The sequence below is a fragment of the Aphelocoma coerulescens genome, chromosome 2 (assembly GCF_041296385.1).
Source record: "Aphelocoma coerulescens isolate FSJ_1873_10779 chromosome 2, UR_Acoe_1.0, whole genome shotgun sequence".
Taxonomy (NCBI): Eukaryota; Metazoa; Chordata; class Aves; order Passeriformes; family Corvidae; genus Aphelocoma; species Aphelocoma coerulescens.
In genome coordinates, this window is record NC_091015.1 from 19372464 (window position 1) to 19387138 (window position 14675).

The 14675-nt window shown below is 37.2% G+C and overlaps 1 protein-coding gene across 1 annotated transcript in view; it reads right to left on the reverse strand.

Moving 5' to 3' along the window:
• Positions 1 to 2744: 2744 nt before the first annotated feature.
• The window catches only part of PLXDC2 (plexin domain containing 2), a 264431-nt gene continuing 252500 nt past the window's right edge, over positions 2745 to 14675 (reverse strand). Inside the window, exon 14 of the mRNA XM_069006678.1 lies at positions 2745 to 6908. Within this exon, the coding sequence (XP_068862779.1) occupies positions 6792 to 6908 (117 nt within the window). The 3' untranslated portion in view covers positions 2745 to 6791. The remainder of the gene's footprint in view (positions 6909 to 14675) is intronic.

Consider the following 14675-nt stretch of genomic DNA (forward strand, 5'->3'; position numbering starts at 1 on the left):
ATTGACAGTACAGCTACACCTAGTTTATGTTTTACAGAGTTGTTTTCAGTCACACTCTGTTTGTAACCTATACTGCCAGACTCATCTCTCCAGGATGAGGATTCCTCCTGGAAACAGGTCTTTGTGAAAATGCCCACATATCCATTTTCTTTGGAAGGCTTTATCTTGTCACTAAAACAGCGGTGAAATCCCGACGTCCTCGTAGGTAGGTCAGAGCTGGAAAGTTTGAAGGTTAAAATCTTTAATAAAGGACATCATTGCTGATGCGTAGTCAAATCTGACACTCAGATTATGGTATCTTTTCCTGCTTCCCAAACCAAAATTTGACTCTTATTGAAACTGAAAAAACAGGTCTAGTAATAAAACCATCAGTCCAAACAAAGCTAGATGGGAACAAGTAATATTTCTTACTAACAGCTTCTAGATGGCTGACGAAACATTGTTCCACCCAAGCAGTTAATAAAACAAATTGCTTTCAAGCTAATATTACCAATTAACAAAATAGCTAATTTTTGTTTTTCAAGTAAGAGCTACACCAAAGGAAATAATGCAAACTGCATGGGAAGAATTTAATTAATATTCCTAAACATTATCTTCCCAGAGACCACAGAGAAAACAGGCATCTATATTAATTAATTAGGTAAAATTATCTGCTTAGTTAAATGGATGTAATTAAGAATAATGTCTTGAGGTATGTCTTTTAAAGTCCTTTTGCTGCTTTAAAAAAAAATATCTGGGAAAAGTTTTCCATTGAAGAGACCAGTAGTTTGTTTGACCAAAATGTCTAAGCAAAAAGTTTCCAAGAGATTCAGCATTTAGCTTGCTAATTCATGTGGACAGAATCCAGTCAATAGCAGGAAAATTTACCTTCAAATAGTTCTATTAACCAGAACCCACATACAGAGGAAAAATCAAGTGGAGCTTTTTTCAGATAGAGGCTTATTTTGAGGGATACCAAAAGTGGTTATGATGACACCTAAGTCAGAGCTTAAAGGAGTGCAAGAAAGCAAAGCAGTAAGAATGTAGATTGAAGTCAGAGGTGAAGAACCAAAGAATAAAAGAGTAAGGCAGGAGATAGGTATTGAAAAATCTTGCAAGAGAAAGAGAATTGTTTTAAAAAATGTGAAATGTCCTGAGAAAGACTGTGGAGTCAGCATGAGATCCACTAAAATGAGTTGTTCACAGGGGAGCAACTATTCTAATCGGGAAGGAACTGCATCAGGAGATGAGATTGTTCCTGTCAGAAAGATGCTTTATTCTACTTGGCATGCTCAACTGTTTTCTTCTCCATAAAAAATTTAAAAGTCAAGAAAATCACTTAAGATTTTACAATAAACTGGTAAAGGACAGCTTTATATTTATGATATTATTTAAATCAAGTCAAATCAGCTCACAGACATGAATATTTTATCAGTGCTCCAGACATAGGAATATTGGCTGCTCTGAAAAAATTAAACTGATTTGTTTCTCTCAGTTCTATGCAAGATGGATCTTGCTTTATCATATTTGGCTTCTGATGAAACACTATGGGCACACCGTTCCACCTCAAAATGAGCTTGTGGCTCAAGCCTTTTTTCCCTAAGGGGTGACATAAACTATCCATGAGGTGAAATATGGACTCATGTAGATTTAGACAGAAGCCAGTGGTTCTATGAATTTTTAAATTATTAAATTATTGAGCTGGACATGAAGAAAGACCTCATGTGTTTTCAGTCAGTGCCACTGGCACACAGTATCAATGCTCTCAAGGCTGTACATAAGGTTTCTTGCTGCACCTTTAGAGCATATGGGAAAACTGAAATTCCTTCCCTTCCTCATTTTTCCCTTCTCCCTCTCCTACTAAAAAAAACCCCAACACTCAAACCCAACTTTACCATTACATCCATAAAGAAATTAGTAGCAAGTATTAGTTCTTGAAATCTCTGTCTAAAACATGAGAATTAGGGTTAATGCTACCCTGTTGGTCAGTAACATTTATTTCTGGAGATTTTTAGGCTTCAAGCTTCAAGCAGCGCTCTGCAAGAAGGCAGAGGCACATGTGCAAGGATTCCAATGATCTTACTCTGAATAACAGTGCTTGTCGCTGCTCTTTCTCCTCACTAGAAGGAATAATTTCCCCAAGATCAAAAATATTGATCTGAGCCAAATTTGTGCTCTATTCCAGCTCCTGTCCTAATGGCTAATACTGTGGTCATAGGCACTTTGACTTTGTCCAGCTGAGACATCTTCTAGGTGAATGTCAGATCTTGTCTTTATACAAAGCTTCATTGCTTGGCATCAGAAAATAATAACACAGCCATTGCTTTCTCCACTGTACGCACTCAAAGTCAAAATTCCCTTTGATGATCTGTGAATTGGAACACGATACAACATGGGGTACTCTGAATGCTCTAGTTACCCACCTACTTTGTGAATATCTGCCAGCTCCTGACAACTGCTTGCAGAACCTTGTTTAGAGATTCTATACAAATGAAATGATTTATGTTACAATTTACAGTTTCTTTTGCTTATCCAAGAGGTTCTCTAATAGAACATAGACATATTCTCTTGTTTTCCTTGGAACTCTTTTCACTTTACAGAAAATATCTCTTCCATGCTCACCCCTTCCTTTTTCATTGCTTCCACATTTGGATGGCAAACTAATATGGCTTGACTACTCAGATGTCTCAGGTATTCGTGTAGTGAGTTTTTATGGTTTGAACTCTGTTGACCAAGAAAAATGGTGAAGTTTGCAAAGTCAAATATTCTGTTCAGCTTGTGAAAATTTAATTTGGCTTCCAAAATTTTGTAAAATACAGTGATGTATTATCTTTTCTCCCAGAATTCCAGCACACGTATTAGTTGTAAAGATGAGCTTGATCTGAAGCTAAATTATAATGTTACATTGAAGTAGGTTGTTACTTTCAAGACATCTATATCATTTGCAGCAGAAGCTGTAGAGAATGAGAAGGGCAATTATAAGAAAAAGAACTGTTTCAGATGGTGTTCTCTGGAAAATTGACTCCCTTCACAGGAATACTCAGAGCAGAAATAAATCAAGGTATATACATCCCTCAAGTATAATGCTGATGGGTAAGGAAGAAAAGTCCATGAGAAACAAAGTCTTCTGAATAGGCTTTGGATGGTATGCAATAAAGTGCAACAAAATTTGAGCAAGGAGGAGAAAAAATATGGAACAGCTGTTTCTTGTGAAGAATCTGTCTTTTCTTACTCCAATACACCATAGGATGCACTGAGAAACAGAGAAAGCAATTACATAAGATCACGTTATAATAAAGCACATGGGAATGAAATTCTACTTCTTCAGCAATTCCACAATTTCTTAGTATATGAATACAATTTTGGAAATGCTAGGGTCTTTCTTCAACAATTTCTGTGTGTGATATACATATATATATATCACACACATATAAATATCTGATTTAGTGTTTCGTCTTAATGAGATTTAAAAGCTACTTAGTAATGTGCTTTGAGTCCTGAGAGTTCAAATTTTCCTATTTCTTTGTGGAATAGGAGGAGCTGAAGCAGAGCACTGAATGTTAGGCATTATGGAACAGTTGATGCTAAAATGGAAAATAATGAGAAAAAAAAGCGAGAGATCTTGCAATAATTAAATAGTATTAGATACATACATTTATAGGAAAGTTTAAGAGTTAAAATAACTGTTGGGATAAACGACTGTAAACAAGCATTTTTCTGAGTTAGATTCAAATGAAGGACCACTGGGAATGCTAGTGAAGCCACTGTTTCAGACACTTGGATGGAAATTTATGAATTGTTGACTAACATTTCAGCTGGATTTCTGAGAGAGGGTTACATGACATTTTTTTGGTCTGGATCAATTTAACCTGCTGCTTTATAAAAATATAAGATCAGGATTCTCAGTTAATCTCAATATTTTATCACACCTCTAGATTAATGTTTGTATAATTTTTAATGTGGCAATTTTAATTATTAAAAAATAGAAAACCAGATGGAATTACAAAACAGCAACAGATTACTTAATTAACTTTTGCCTACTGGGATAAATAGAACATACCACAGAATATATCAAAGCAGACACTAATGAGACACTATACATCCATTAGTACGCAGGAGGTTTTCTCTTCAGATAGCAGTCCTTATCAGACATAAGCATATGCCTATCAATCTTATTAAATAAACCCAGCAACTCCTCATGTTATAATCCAATGTATATAACATCATGGTAAAAATCTGAAGAACTATACTATGGTGCTCCCCACAGACCAGTGAAATCTGCCACCAAAGTACGTGAGGTGGACAAAGAATAAAAAAAAATTGATTTTGTTTTATGAAGGAGTATAACATGTAAGTTAGTCTGCAAATACTAACAAACATCCTTCAGCTGTGAAAGAGGGCCTTAAACCAAAAGTAATCAAAATACCAGATTTTAAAATTGTTGTCATATTTGTCTTATGATATTACAAATACTCTGTCAGGTCCATTTTGTGACATGTATTACATACCTGGGTAAAAATATGAGCGAATCAGATGAAGAGCAGAACTGTAAATTCATAATAATATAAATCTTCTTATATGAAATATCCCTTGAACTTATTGCAGTGCTATGTAGATTTTTGTAAATTTCTTAGTATAACTTGAAAAGATGTGCTCTGAAATAAAAATTATTTCAAACAGTATTCCAGAAGCTCTACAATTGCTTCTTTTGGCCAATGAACCCTAGCTGATGACTTCCAGGATTCCCAGAAACACTGAGGATAATTATTGCACACCAATTACATTCCTAAACGATGTGCACTGATACCTTTTTATTTAATAAAAATGGGTGTCACCATATATATGTGCATACATTTGGTTATTGCTATCAGAATTAACAGCCTGCAATTTAACCCCAGCCTATTAGAAAAAGGGCTCAGCAGACCCACACAAATTGAAATGACTACTTGCTGCAGGTTTTTCACCAGGCTTCAAGACAATGTGTTTGTTAGTACCTTCAGATTAATACCAGGTAGTTTTTGAACAGTCTCAATCTCATGCTAGATGATTTAAACCAAATGAAAATAAAAGTGTGTTACCCAAAATAAAAGAATACAGAAAATACATTATTGTAGTATTTACTGAACAAAATAACAAAAATCATGTTTGCTTTCTTCTTTTTATCAGCATTAAGTAATCAAATTTAGGCCATACAAGCATCAACAAGAAATATAAGTAACTGTACTATTAAGGTGGTATCTACAACTTTAAAATTGCTCAAAATCCAAACCCACAAATGTTGTATAGCTCACTTTAAAATCATTCAAGTGCCTTGCACAGTATGTAAAAAAATTGATAGTCGATGACTACTATGAAATGTACATGCAGTACCTGAATTTTACATTTCAATAGGTCAGGCCCAGATCATCAAAGCATTTAGGTTTCCACTCCTCAGGGAAGCTCTGGGTTTCCTTGTATATTAACCCCTTCCCTGAAAGGAGTAACTTTTTTTGATGGCGTGAATTTATAGTGTTGTCTTTCCCTATGCAGGGAGGGAAAGGGTCGATTTTACAGAAAGAATGGTTCCAATAGGCAGAAAGTTTATGGCACTGCAGCTACATGAACCACCTTCCCTACATAACATAAAAATATTCTAATTTTAAGGATTATTTTACAACTCAGTGGAAATATGCAGTAATGCAATTAATTTCCTTTGTCTGGATGACAAAAATGCTGTCTTAACAGTCACAAGAACCCGCCTTGTGTTAGCTATAAAAAAAAATATATTTATATATATATTTATGCAACTACTATGTGCATTAAACGAAACCACTGTATGAATCAGCAGGGTTCAATAACACTTGAATCTGAATCTCTGGAAGGGGTGCATTGAAGTCTATGGTGCTTCTCAGTAAGGACTCACAATGAAATGGCAAAGAATAGAAATCCATTTATTTTAAATCTTTTTTTTCTTACCCCATTGCCTAAGAAATGGTCCATAAGCTCTCTGGCAGCTAAAAGGATCTGTTGCCTTTACTTCAACCTACTGCTGAGAAATGAAAGATACACCTTAAAACAAACCTGATAATTAATTTCTTAGAGAACATTGAAACTGAAAATCAGCCCAACGTCATTGTGAACTCCCATGAAATAATTTCACCGTTGTGAAAATTCTCTGTTGTCTTCAGTTCTTACCAATCTGTGTATCATGCGTTGTTTAGCAGGCTAGTAATCAGCAATGTACAAGAAACATTGTATTACTCCTGGAAAGCATTTATGTTGTGACTTACTCAGTTAGGTTGGTAGGTTATTTAGAATTGAAAAGTGTGTGTATTTCACATCTGCCTATATAAATGTTGGAAAAATCCTTTTTTGCTTCTTTACCTGTCTTAAGATACTTTTCTCAATCACCTGTGAACACTGATCAGTGCCCTTTGCACTGACATGGTACAGATTTTTCCCTCAGTCGTTGAGATAACAGAGAAGAAGACTTGAACCAAAGGGCGATACCCTTGCGCACCAAAGCTTTATTATATTTCTGATTACTGTGCATCCCCATACCTAAAGCAAATAACATGGCACTTGTGCCATAGTTCTGACACTGTAGGTGTCCACTGACAAGTGTTCTGCATGAACCATTGTGTCTCAGTCCACTAACAAAACTACTGTGCAGTAGTAATCTGGTATCTTAGATAGTTTTTCTTCTTGGACAAAGTTTATCCAGAATCTTCTTTCTATCAGGCTACAGCAGCTTAGGGCTCCTTTTCTTTAAAGAGAGGAAAAATAAATGTCTTACACCTGTAGGCCAGTACTGGTGTTCTGTCCCAGAAATTTTAGCACTGCTCTGATACGATGAACCCTTCCTTTTCTCCAACTGGTTCCACCTCAGCATAGGCAGGATGTCCAGATCCTCTTCTGAATTTCATTGCTGGCCATCTGCTTGGACGTCGCTACAACAGCAATAACAAAATAAACTTTTAGAATATGAAGGGTACTACAATAAATCGTTAATAAAAAGGTCTAACAATATCCTGCAATTTTGACCTCTCATACTAGACCCCACTCCCTGTAGTTGTTACAGGAATAGAAAAGCACAGTTCAGCAGCAGCAAAAATCAGAGGAATTAATCCCTCTTTTAAATTTGTAAGTGATGAGTGTTCTCAAAGACATAAATAATGGCCACTACTCTTAGCAATGAAGAGGATGAAATAGCTCCTGTCTAAAATGGTTGATTATCAGATTTGTCACATAAAGACCTGATGATCCACTAACCAATCTGTCCAATGCTCTTCCTTCCTAGCTCTGTGTAGGAATTTGGTAACATACTCTATGCCATGGGAAAATATGTGGCAGAGTTGACAGAAACTTTAGTTTAAAAAATTATTTAGGATAAAATTTTGTCATGCTTATGCAGGACTCTCAAAATAATGACCTTCTATTTCAAGTGCCATAATTTCTGCTTGAGTAGTTTATTTTGATGGTTCAGATAGAAGCAACATTTTTATTTAAACTCTTAAGAGCTTTGGGTACAGGAGCCTTAAGAAGTCGTAACCAATTTCCACTAGGATCTTGGGTGCCTGCTTTAAGAACTGCTAATAAACAGAGAAAATAAACAGTTGTATTCTAGGCCAGATAAAACAATTCCTGTATTATTATGATATCTCTAGGGATGAAAAATGCTTTAAAAAAATCTGTATTTTCAAGCAAATGAATGTCAGGTAAGGCTCAGATTTTGGGTGACTACTCTGAGATAATATCAAAGGGAATAGCTTTCAGAAAAATAGGGACACTCCTTCCTAGAGTCAGTGAAAAGAAAAAGCTTTCCTAAAAAAGATTATTCCCTACCGAAAATTTTATCTGCCAAATATACTGATTTATTTTTCTTTACTGACAAGAGTTACAATCTGCTTGGAAGGAGGGCTAGAAGGTACAGCAACTTATATAGAAACTTTTCAGGAAAATGAGAGGAGAATCAATGAAAATGAGTTACAGTCTATATTTTCATTGACAGCCCAAAAGCTAAATAATATTTCTTTATGACGTTTCTTCTGAATATAAACACTGCATTTGATTTTCTGTTCCCATAATACCCCATTTTTACTTCCTTTCAATCACAAAGGATATTTCATGCTGCTGAGGGGTGGTGTGGGTGACCATAGCACAGCCACAGCCATGATGTTTTGCTGGGACTCATGGTGCTGTTGGGCAGGAGTCACCAAAGAAATCTTGGGGTGCCACTGTACCTTGTTCCCAACAAACCACACAGCTGACTGCAGGTACAGCACAAAGTCTTCCTAAGTGATCATTGTCGGGAAGATACCACATAAAAGCAACTGCTTCTTTTTCCTCCTGCAGCAGGATCAGGTTACTTTTGAGGCATTCAGAGTTAAATTCTGTTTGGCAGGTAATTTAAAATCCCAGGCCTTTCAGTGCAGCACCTTCCTACAAAGTAGGAAGGCAGAACACTATCTTCTTTAATGGATGTCTCTTCCTAACAAGAAAACTTAGTCTATTAGAACTTTGGAGAGTTTTTTCTACCCAAGCTTGATTCAGTGTGTTTTCAAAATTAAGAAGGACAGTTTGGTAACTGCTAAAGAAAAAGGGTCATATTCTGTTCTCAGGCTCACTAAAGTAAATCAAGAATAATGCAATTAAACGTTAGGGATTTATTTCAGATTTACACTGGTACAAATGAGAATGGAATTTGATGGAGAGGTCTCTAATGAAAAGGGAAAATGAAAAACCAAAGGAGAACTGGCAGGAAAAAAATAACTAAAAACAGTGTTAAATGGCGACATGTAAGGATGAGCTGGGTTTTAATATACTAAGGTGCTCCCTAATTTAATTTTAAGATGTACCTATGATTAGTTACTACTTCCTTGCTACACTGCTGGTATATACTAAATATGCCATTTTATGCTACTCTTTTTAATTGGCCTTTCCAGGTAATTAGCTATGGAACAGATGTGTATCAGTTTTAATGATACAAAGCCAGATGACATAAATATGAGCTGTTTTTCCAGAAATAAAGCAATAGACTTGAAGGTCATTTCCTGATATTGCAGTTACAGATTTCTGTGGTATCTTGTCACGTCTGAGGTGAGATTTTCCCTTTATAGTGATTGTTTAATTTCAGCTTCTTTATGTGCATGCGAGTGGTTGACAGTTTTAAAAGAGAGCACTGACAAACCAGCAATTCATTGCCTTACGTAACCCCTTGAAAGCTGTAAAAATATTTCACCTTTAATTGAATAAAACAAAAGTAACTTGATAGATATTGAGAGCTACAAAGTTCCTTCAGTTACTGAAGCAGCTCAGGAAATACCTAATGCGTTCTTCCTCTTTGTTCTCTGTGAAGACTAATAAGAAAACAGAAAAAACCCCTACTCCCAAACAGACCAACCAAACAAAATACATCAAAAAACCCCATCAAACCCAAAACAAACTGGAAGAAAGCAAACTGGGTATTTAATTAATTAATTCCCAATTTTAGCAGTAAAAAATATGTTTCTTCCTCTGGAATTAGAATACTTAAAGGAAATCCTCTGATCTGTGGCTGAAGAATTCTAACTCCTGCTTCCCTTCAGTGTATTACAAAGCAGGCAAACAGGACTAGCATTTTTTTCATGGGACTGAAGCTTCCTTGAGTTCACTATTTTAAGCAATGAAGTTAAGAGAAAAGCACTTGTGACCCTACACAACCAGGATGCAGAAGAAGTATGTTGAGATACAGGAAAATAATTTATGATACACATTAAAAAAGTTAGTTCCTATTGAAGATCAGTAAGATAAAAGGAAAAAAAATCTAGCAGTTGGACAATCCATGGAAAGTGAGGTCTACATTTTTTGTTTCCTACATTATGTCTCTCTACACTATTGCTGGTGGCTGTGCAGAATGTTTGACTTCCTGCAGCAATACGAAGACTAAAATAAGTATATTTACATCCGTCTTGCAGTAGAGGCAGAATTTATACCATTTGCCTTACTTCTGAGGGAAAAACAGAGGGGATTCCACCTATTAAAATAAAGAGTAGAAACTGGGGTGACTTCCCACTCTTGTTGCATGGAAAGGTCTCCAAGTGTTTTCTTCTTTTTGACCAGTTTCTTCTTTTGTCATCTTTCAACAAGAGGGAATTTTGAGCCTTAGAGGGCCTCCTTTATCCATGAAAATCATATTATCTCCTTTAGACATGTTAAAAAAAGGTTTGATAGATCTCTGAGTGCAGTTAATTGAATATAGTCTAAATAAAACTCAGTTGTTATGATCTGAACATGGTTTCCACTGTTATAGTCTATGATTTTTTTAAGGTTGCTAGCTGTAGACCATCTTATTTCCTGCTGAACAGTAACCAATACCACAAGATCAGTTACAGGAGGATGGACAGTTGTATAAACTTAACAGTTTTTATCTGAGATGGTAATTCATCAAAAGCAATTTTAATAATATATATTTTTTTAGCTTCAGCAATTATAAGCTTTTACATTTCCTTTCACACATCTGCATGAAGACAAGTTTCTACCAGTAAAGGAGAGAAGGAACTCGGCAACAGGTACTACATATTTGATATTCTTACATCCTAGCCTCTATTATCCCTGTCCCATCCTTATTCTGTCCTTCCCTGAGTACACAAAAATGGAATGAGAACAATTCTGTACAGATCTGCAGTGTCAGAAGAGCAGTGAAGGGAAACAGTAATGAAATATCTGCCCCTCTGTCATTTCCTCAACCCTGCCACACACATTTTGTTCTGAAAGATTTCTAAAACACTATCAAAAGTTTCTTTGTATATTTCAAACAGCATAAAATCCCATAGTGCTTGTGCATTGATCAGCTCTTCATTCCCATTCAGCAGTAAACTTTAACAGTGGGTTTCATCAAGACATGTGCACACTCTTTTTTCAAACTGAATTTACATGAGTATAAATACTTGACTTAGCATGAGAAGGTCAATCCTTCAAAGTCTTGATTCTCCAGAGTGCCCTAGTAAACTTGATTTCCCACTAAACTACACGAAAGCTGAAGTTATTGAGCACATTTTAGACTGAATGCTCAGACACAACTTTGTCTTCTCTATCGATTTTTTTTCTATATTTCAATCTTTCAAACTTCCAGAGGACTGGTTCACTGTCTCTAATGAAGGGCTGCATCTTACATTTCCACTGATGCCAATTTCTTTGTCTAGTTCAGGAGTATAAACACATTTAAATCTATTTAAAAGCTGTACTCTTTAACCGCACTTTGTCAAGAAGGCCTGTTTAACTCTGATAATACGGAACTATGCAAATATGGAGCTATCCAAATTCTGGATTTATTGTCAAAACTTCAGGAAAGCTATTATGACTTACTAAAAAAGATTAAGAAAAAGGGAACAAAACAATATATAGTAAGGTCTTACTAAATGATTAAATGTTAATCTGATACTATTCAAGACCCATTAGTCTAAGTACTTGTCCAGTGTTAACCTACCTCAGTAGTCAGGCCTTTGGTTTCTTGTGAGAAGTGAAGATCTTTCTGTTACCAATTACCTTGTCCATAACATATATTTTTGTGCTCAAAGTTACCTGAAACTTGTGCATCAGTTTTAATCTCTTCTAGAAGCACCCAATTTATTTGGCAAATCACAGTCAGAAGTGGATGAGGCTACAAATATCTGAAACTATACTTCTGATATATATTTCCAGGAATAAGAAAAGATCAATTGCCTGACACCATGTTAAACTCTTATTTTGAAGAAACTGTTCTCAAATAAGGATTGCTTCTGACTTAAGATTCATTAGAATCATTTACCGGCTACATTTATTTTTCTTTTCAATAGAAGCACTTGCTTAAAGTATCTTTTTGTGATTTAAAACATCTTTCTATAACTATTTATGCAGTCTTATGTTCATCTGAGGAGCTGGCTGCTGAAGGATGAGAAACAGAATGCCTCCTTCCTCTACACCTTTGACTTTTATTGTCAGTGTTGATTATTTATTTTAGTGCTTCTCCCTTGTGGTCGATTTAGGTTTCCCTCGCTGAACTGCTGGTTCCTGCTAAGCTGGATAAGCTTTGGAAAAAATAACTTTACTATCAGCACTAGGCAATGACAGTGAGATCAATGACAATACTCCAAATGCCAGGACACTGCAGGACTTTGAAAGAAGAGAAAAATGATACCTGTTCTCTTCTTTTTAATCATTATCTTCATGAAATGCAATTCAGCCTGAACTTCCAGACAAAAACTAATTGATGACCATACAAAGCCTATTTCAAACTAAAAGCATAATCCCCTGTAAAAAACAATGGGCCATATCCCAGAAGAAAAGAGCAGAGCTGTGTGACCTCCATCAGTTGTCTTAGACAGCTGAGGATAGAATTATTTTTAAAAAAACCTTTTTTTTTTTAATATGTCTCCTATTTATTTCTCATTTGTTTGAAGACATACACTGCATTTCTGACATTAATGCAGAAACCTGGAAATGGTGCATGGAAAACATGGCTGGATGTTAAATCTGGCTCTTATTTGTGATGTGCTGTTATAAGCAGAAAAGTATAATGGTGAGCCAGAAATGTCCAATAATTTCCTGAGCTCTAAAACACCAAGAACTGTCTCCAGCATTTTTAATTATTTTCTACTATTATTTCCTTCCTCTAAGCAGACAGGGGATGAGCAGAAGGTCAAAATCTGAAGAAAATCTACTGCTAGATATGTGTTCCAGTGAACGTTTCCACATACCAAAATACAATCCCCTATACAACCCATAATTAAAAAACCCCAATAATTAGTACTTTCTTAGACCATCCCAGCTAGGGCTCAGTATTCAGAAATCATCCTCAGTTCATGTTAATAGTGTACATGCTGTCAGCTTTAAGTGAGGCAGAGTTAAATGACAGGAATGCAGATCCTTTCATGCTGGTTGGTCTTTATGTTACAAAAACAGTCCCAGCCTTATTTAATTTACTAGCAAAGATATAATTTAAGTTAAATCAAGAGGAGTCAAGCCGCATCCTTCAGGCTCTCATCACACACTATTATTTATTTGCTGAAGATCTGCAGCTGTTTGTTTCTTCCTCCCTCCCTGTCTTTTTCCGGAAGGTCACTCCCTGGCTCAATAGCACCAGTTCAACTCTCTGTGTGGCCATTTAAACAGAGTCCAGAAATTATCCATCTTAAACATCCAAGATGAAGTAAAACAAACAACTAAAAAAGACATAGGTATGTGCATGTGTGTGATGTGTGTTTAAGAGTACATGCATGTTTCTAAGCAGATGAACCAGCAAACTAAAGCTCTAGAATACCTCCAGTGAGGGTGTGAACACGAAGGCAAAAGCTGTGATGTTCAAAATAGGACCTCAACTCAAAAGAGTGGTAATTTTTAACCACACACACCCACACTGCTCTTCAGTGTGAGACATATTACCTATTATTAATACATACACAGACACTAATACGTAAGCTCTGAACTCACTCATGTTCTTACAGCTTCAGAGTCCACATATGTTAATAACTTTTGTACCTATAAGCTGAGTACAAGAGAAAGGCACTTTTGCCTGAGGTTAAGAAGTCCTAATTGCAATGTCAGTTTAGACTCCTTAAAATCCCTTACTCCCAGAGAATCGCTAAAGTAAAATTTATTCAGCTGTTGTCAAGCCTCCTGTAATCATGATTGGCAATGGTATCGTGTCCATCTGGGAAGAGACATCCCAATGTCTCACTCCTTACGTTCATATCACAGAATCACGGAATCTGCTGAGTTGGAAGGGACCCACAAGGACCATTGAGTCCAACTCCTGGCCCTGCACAGGACCATCCCCAGGAGTCACACCGTGTGCCTGTGAGTATTGTCCAAATTCTCCTTGAGCTCTGTCAGGCTTGGTGCTGTGACCACTTCCCTGGGCAGCTGTTCCAGTGCTCAACCACCCTCTGGGTGAAGAACCTTTTCCAACCTAAATGACTCCTGGCACAACCTCAAGCCATTCCCTCAGGTCCTGTCACTGGTCACCACAGAAAAGAGATCAGTGCCTGACCTTCCTCTTCCTCTCATGAGTAAGTTGTAGGCTCCAGACATCTCTCCTCAGTCTCCTCCAGACTGAACAGACCAAGTGACCTCAGCCACCATCCTCACGGTCCTCCTTTGGACACTCTCCAATAGTTTAATATCTTTTTTATATTGTGGCACCCAAAGCTGCCCCCAGCACTCGAGGTGAGGCTGCCCCAGTGCAGAGCAGAGCAGGACAATCCCCTCCCTTGCCTGGCTGGTGATGCTGTGTCTGATGCCCCCCAGGACACGCTTGGCCCTCCTGGCTGCCAGGGCACTGCTGGCTCATGTTCAACCTGCCATGGACCAGGACCCCCAGGTCCCTTTCCCTGGCACTGCTCTCCAGCCTCTCATTCCCCAGTCTGCCTGTACATCCAGGGCTGCCCCATTCCAGGTGTAGAATCCAGCAATTTCCCTTGTTGAACTTTATATGTTTGGGGATTTCCCAGCCCTCTGATTTGTTGAGGTCTCTCTGCAGGGCCTCCCTGCCTTCAAGGGAGTCAACAGCTCCTGCCAATTTTGTATCATCTGTGAACTTGCTTAGTGTCCCTCCCAGTCCTGGGTCCAAGTCATTGATGAAGCTGTTGAAGAGCAGAGGGCCGAGGCTGGAGCCCTGTGGAACCCCACTAGTGACAGACCTCCAGTCTGATGTCACCCCATTCACTGTAACCCTTTGTGCCCAACCCATGAGCCAGTTG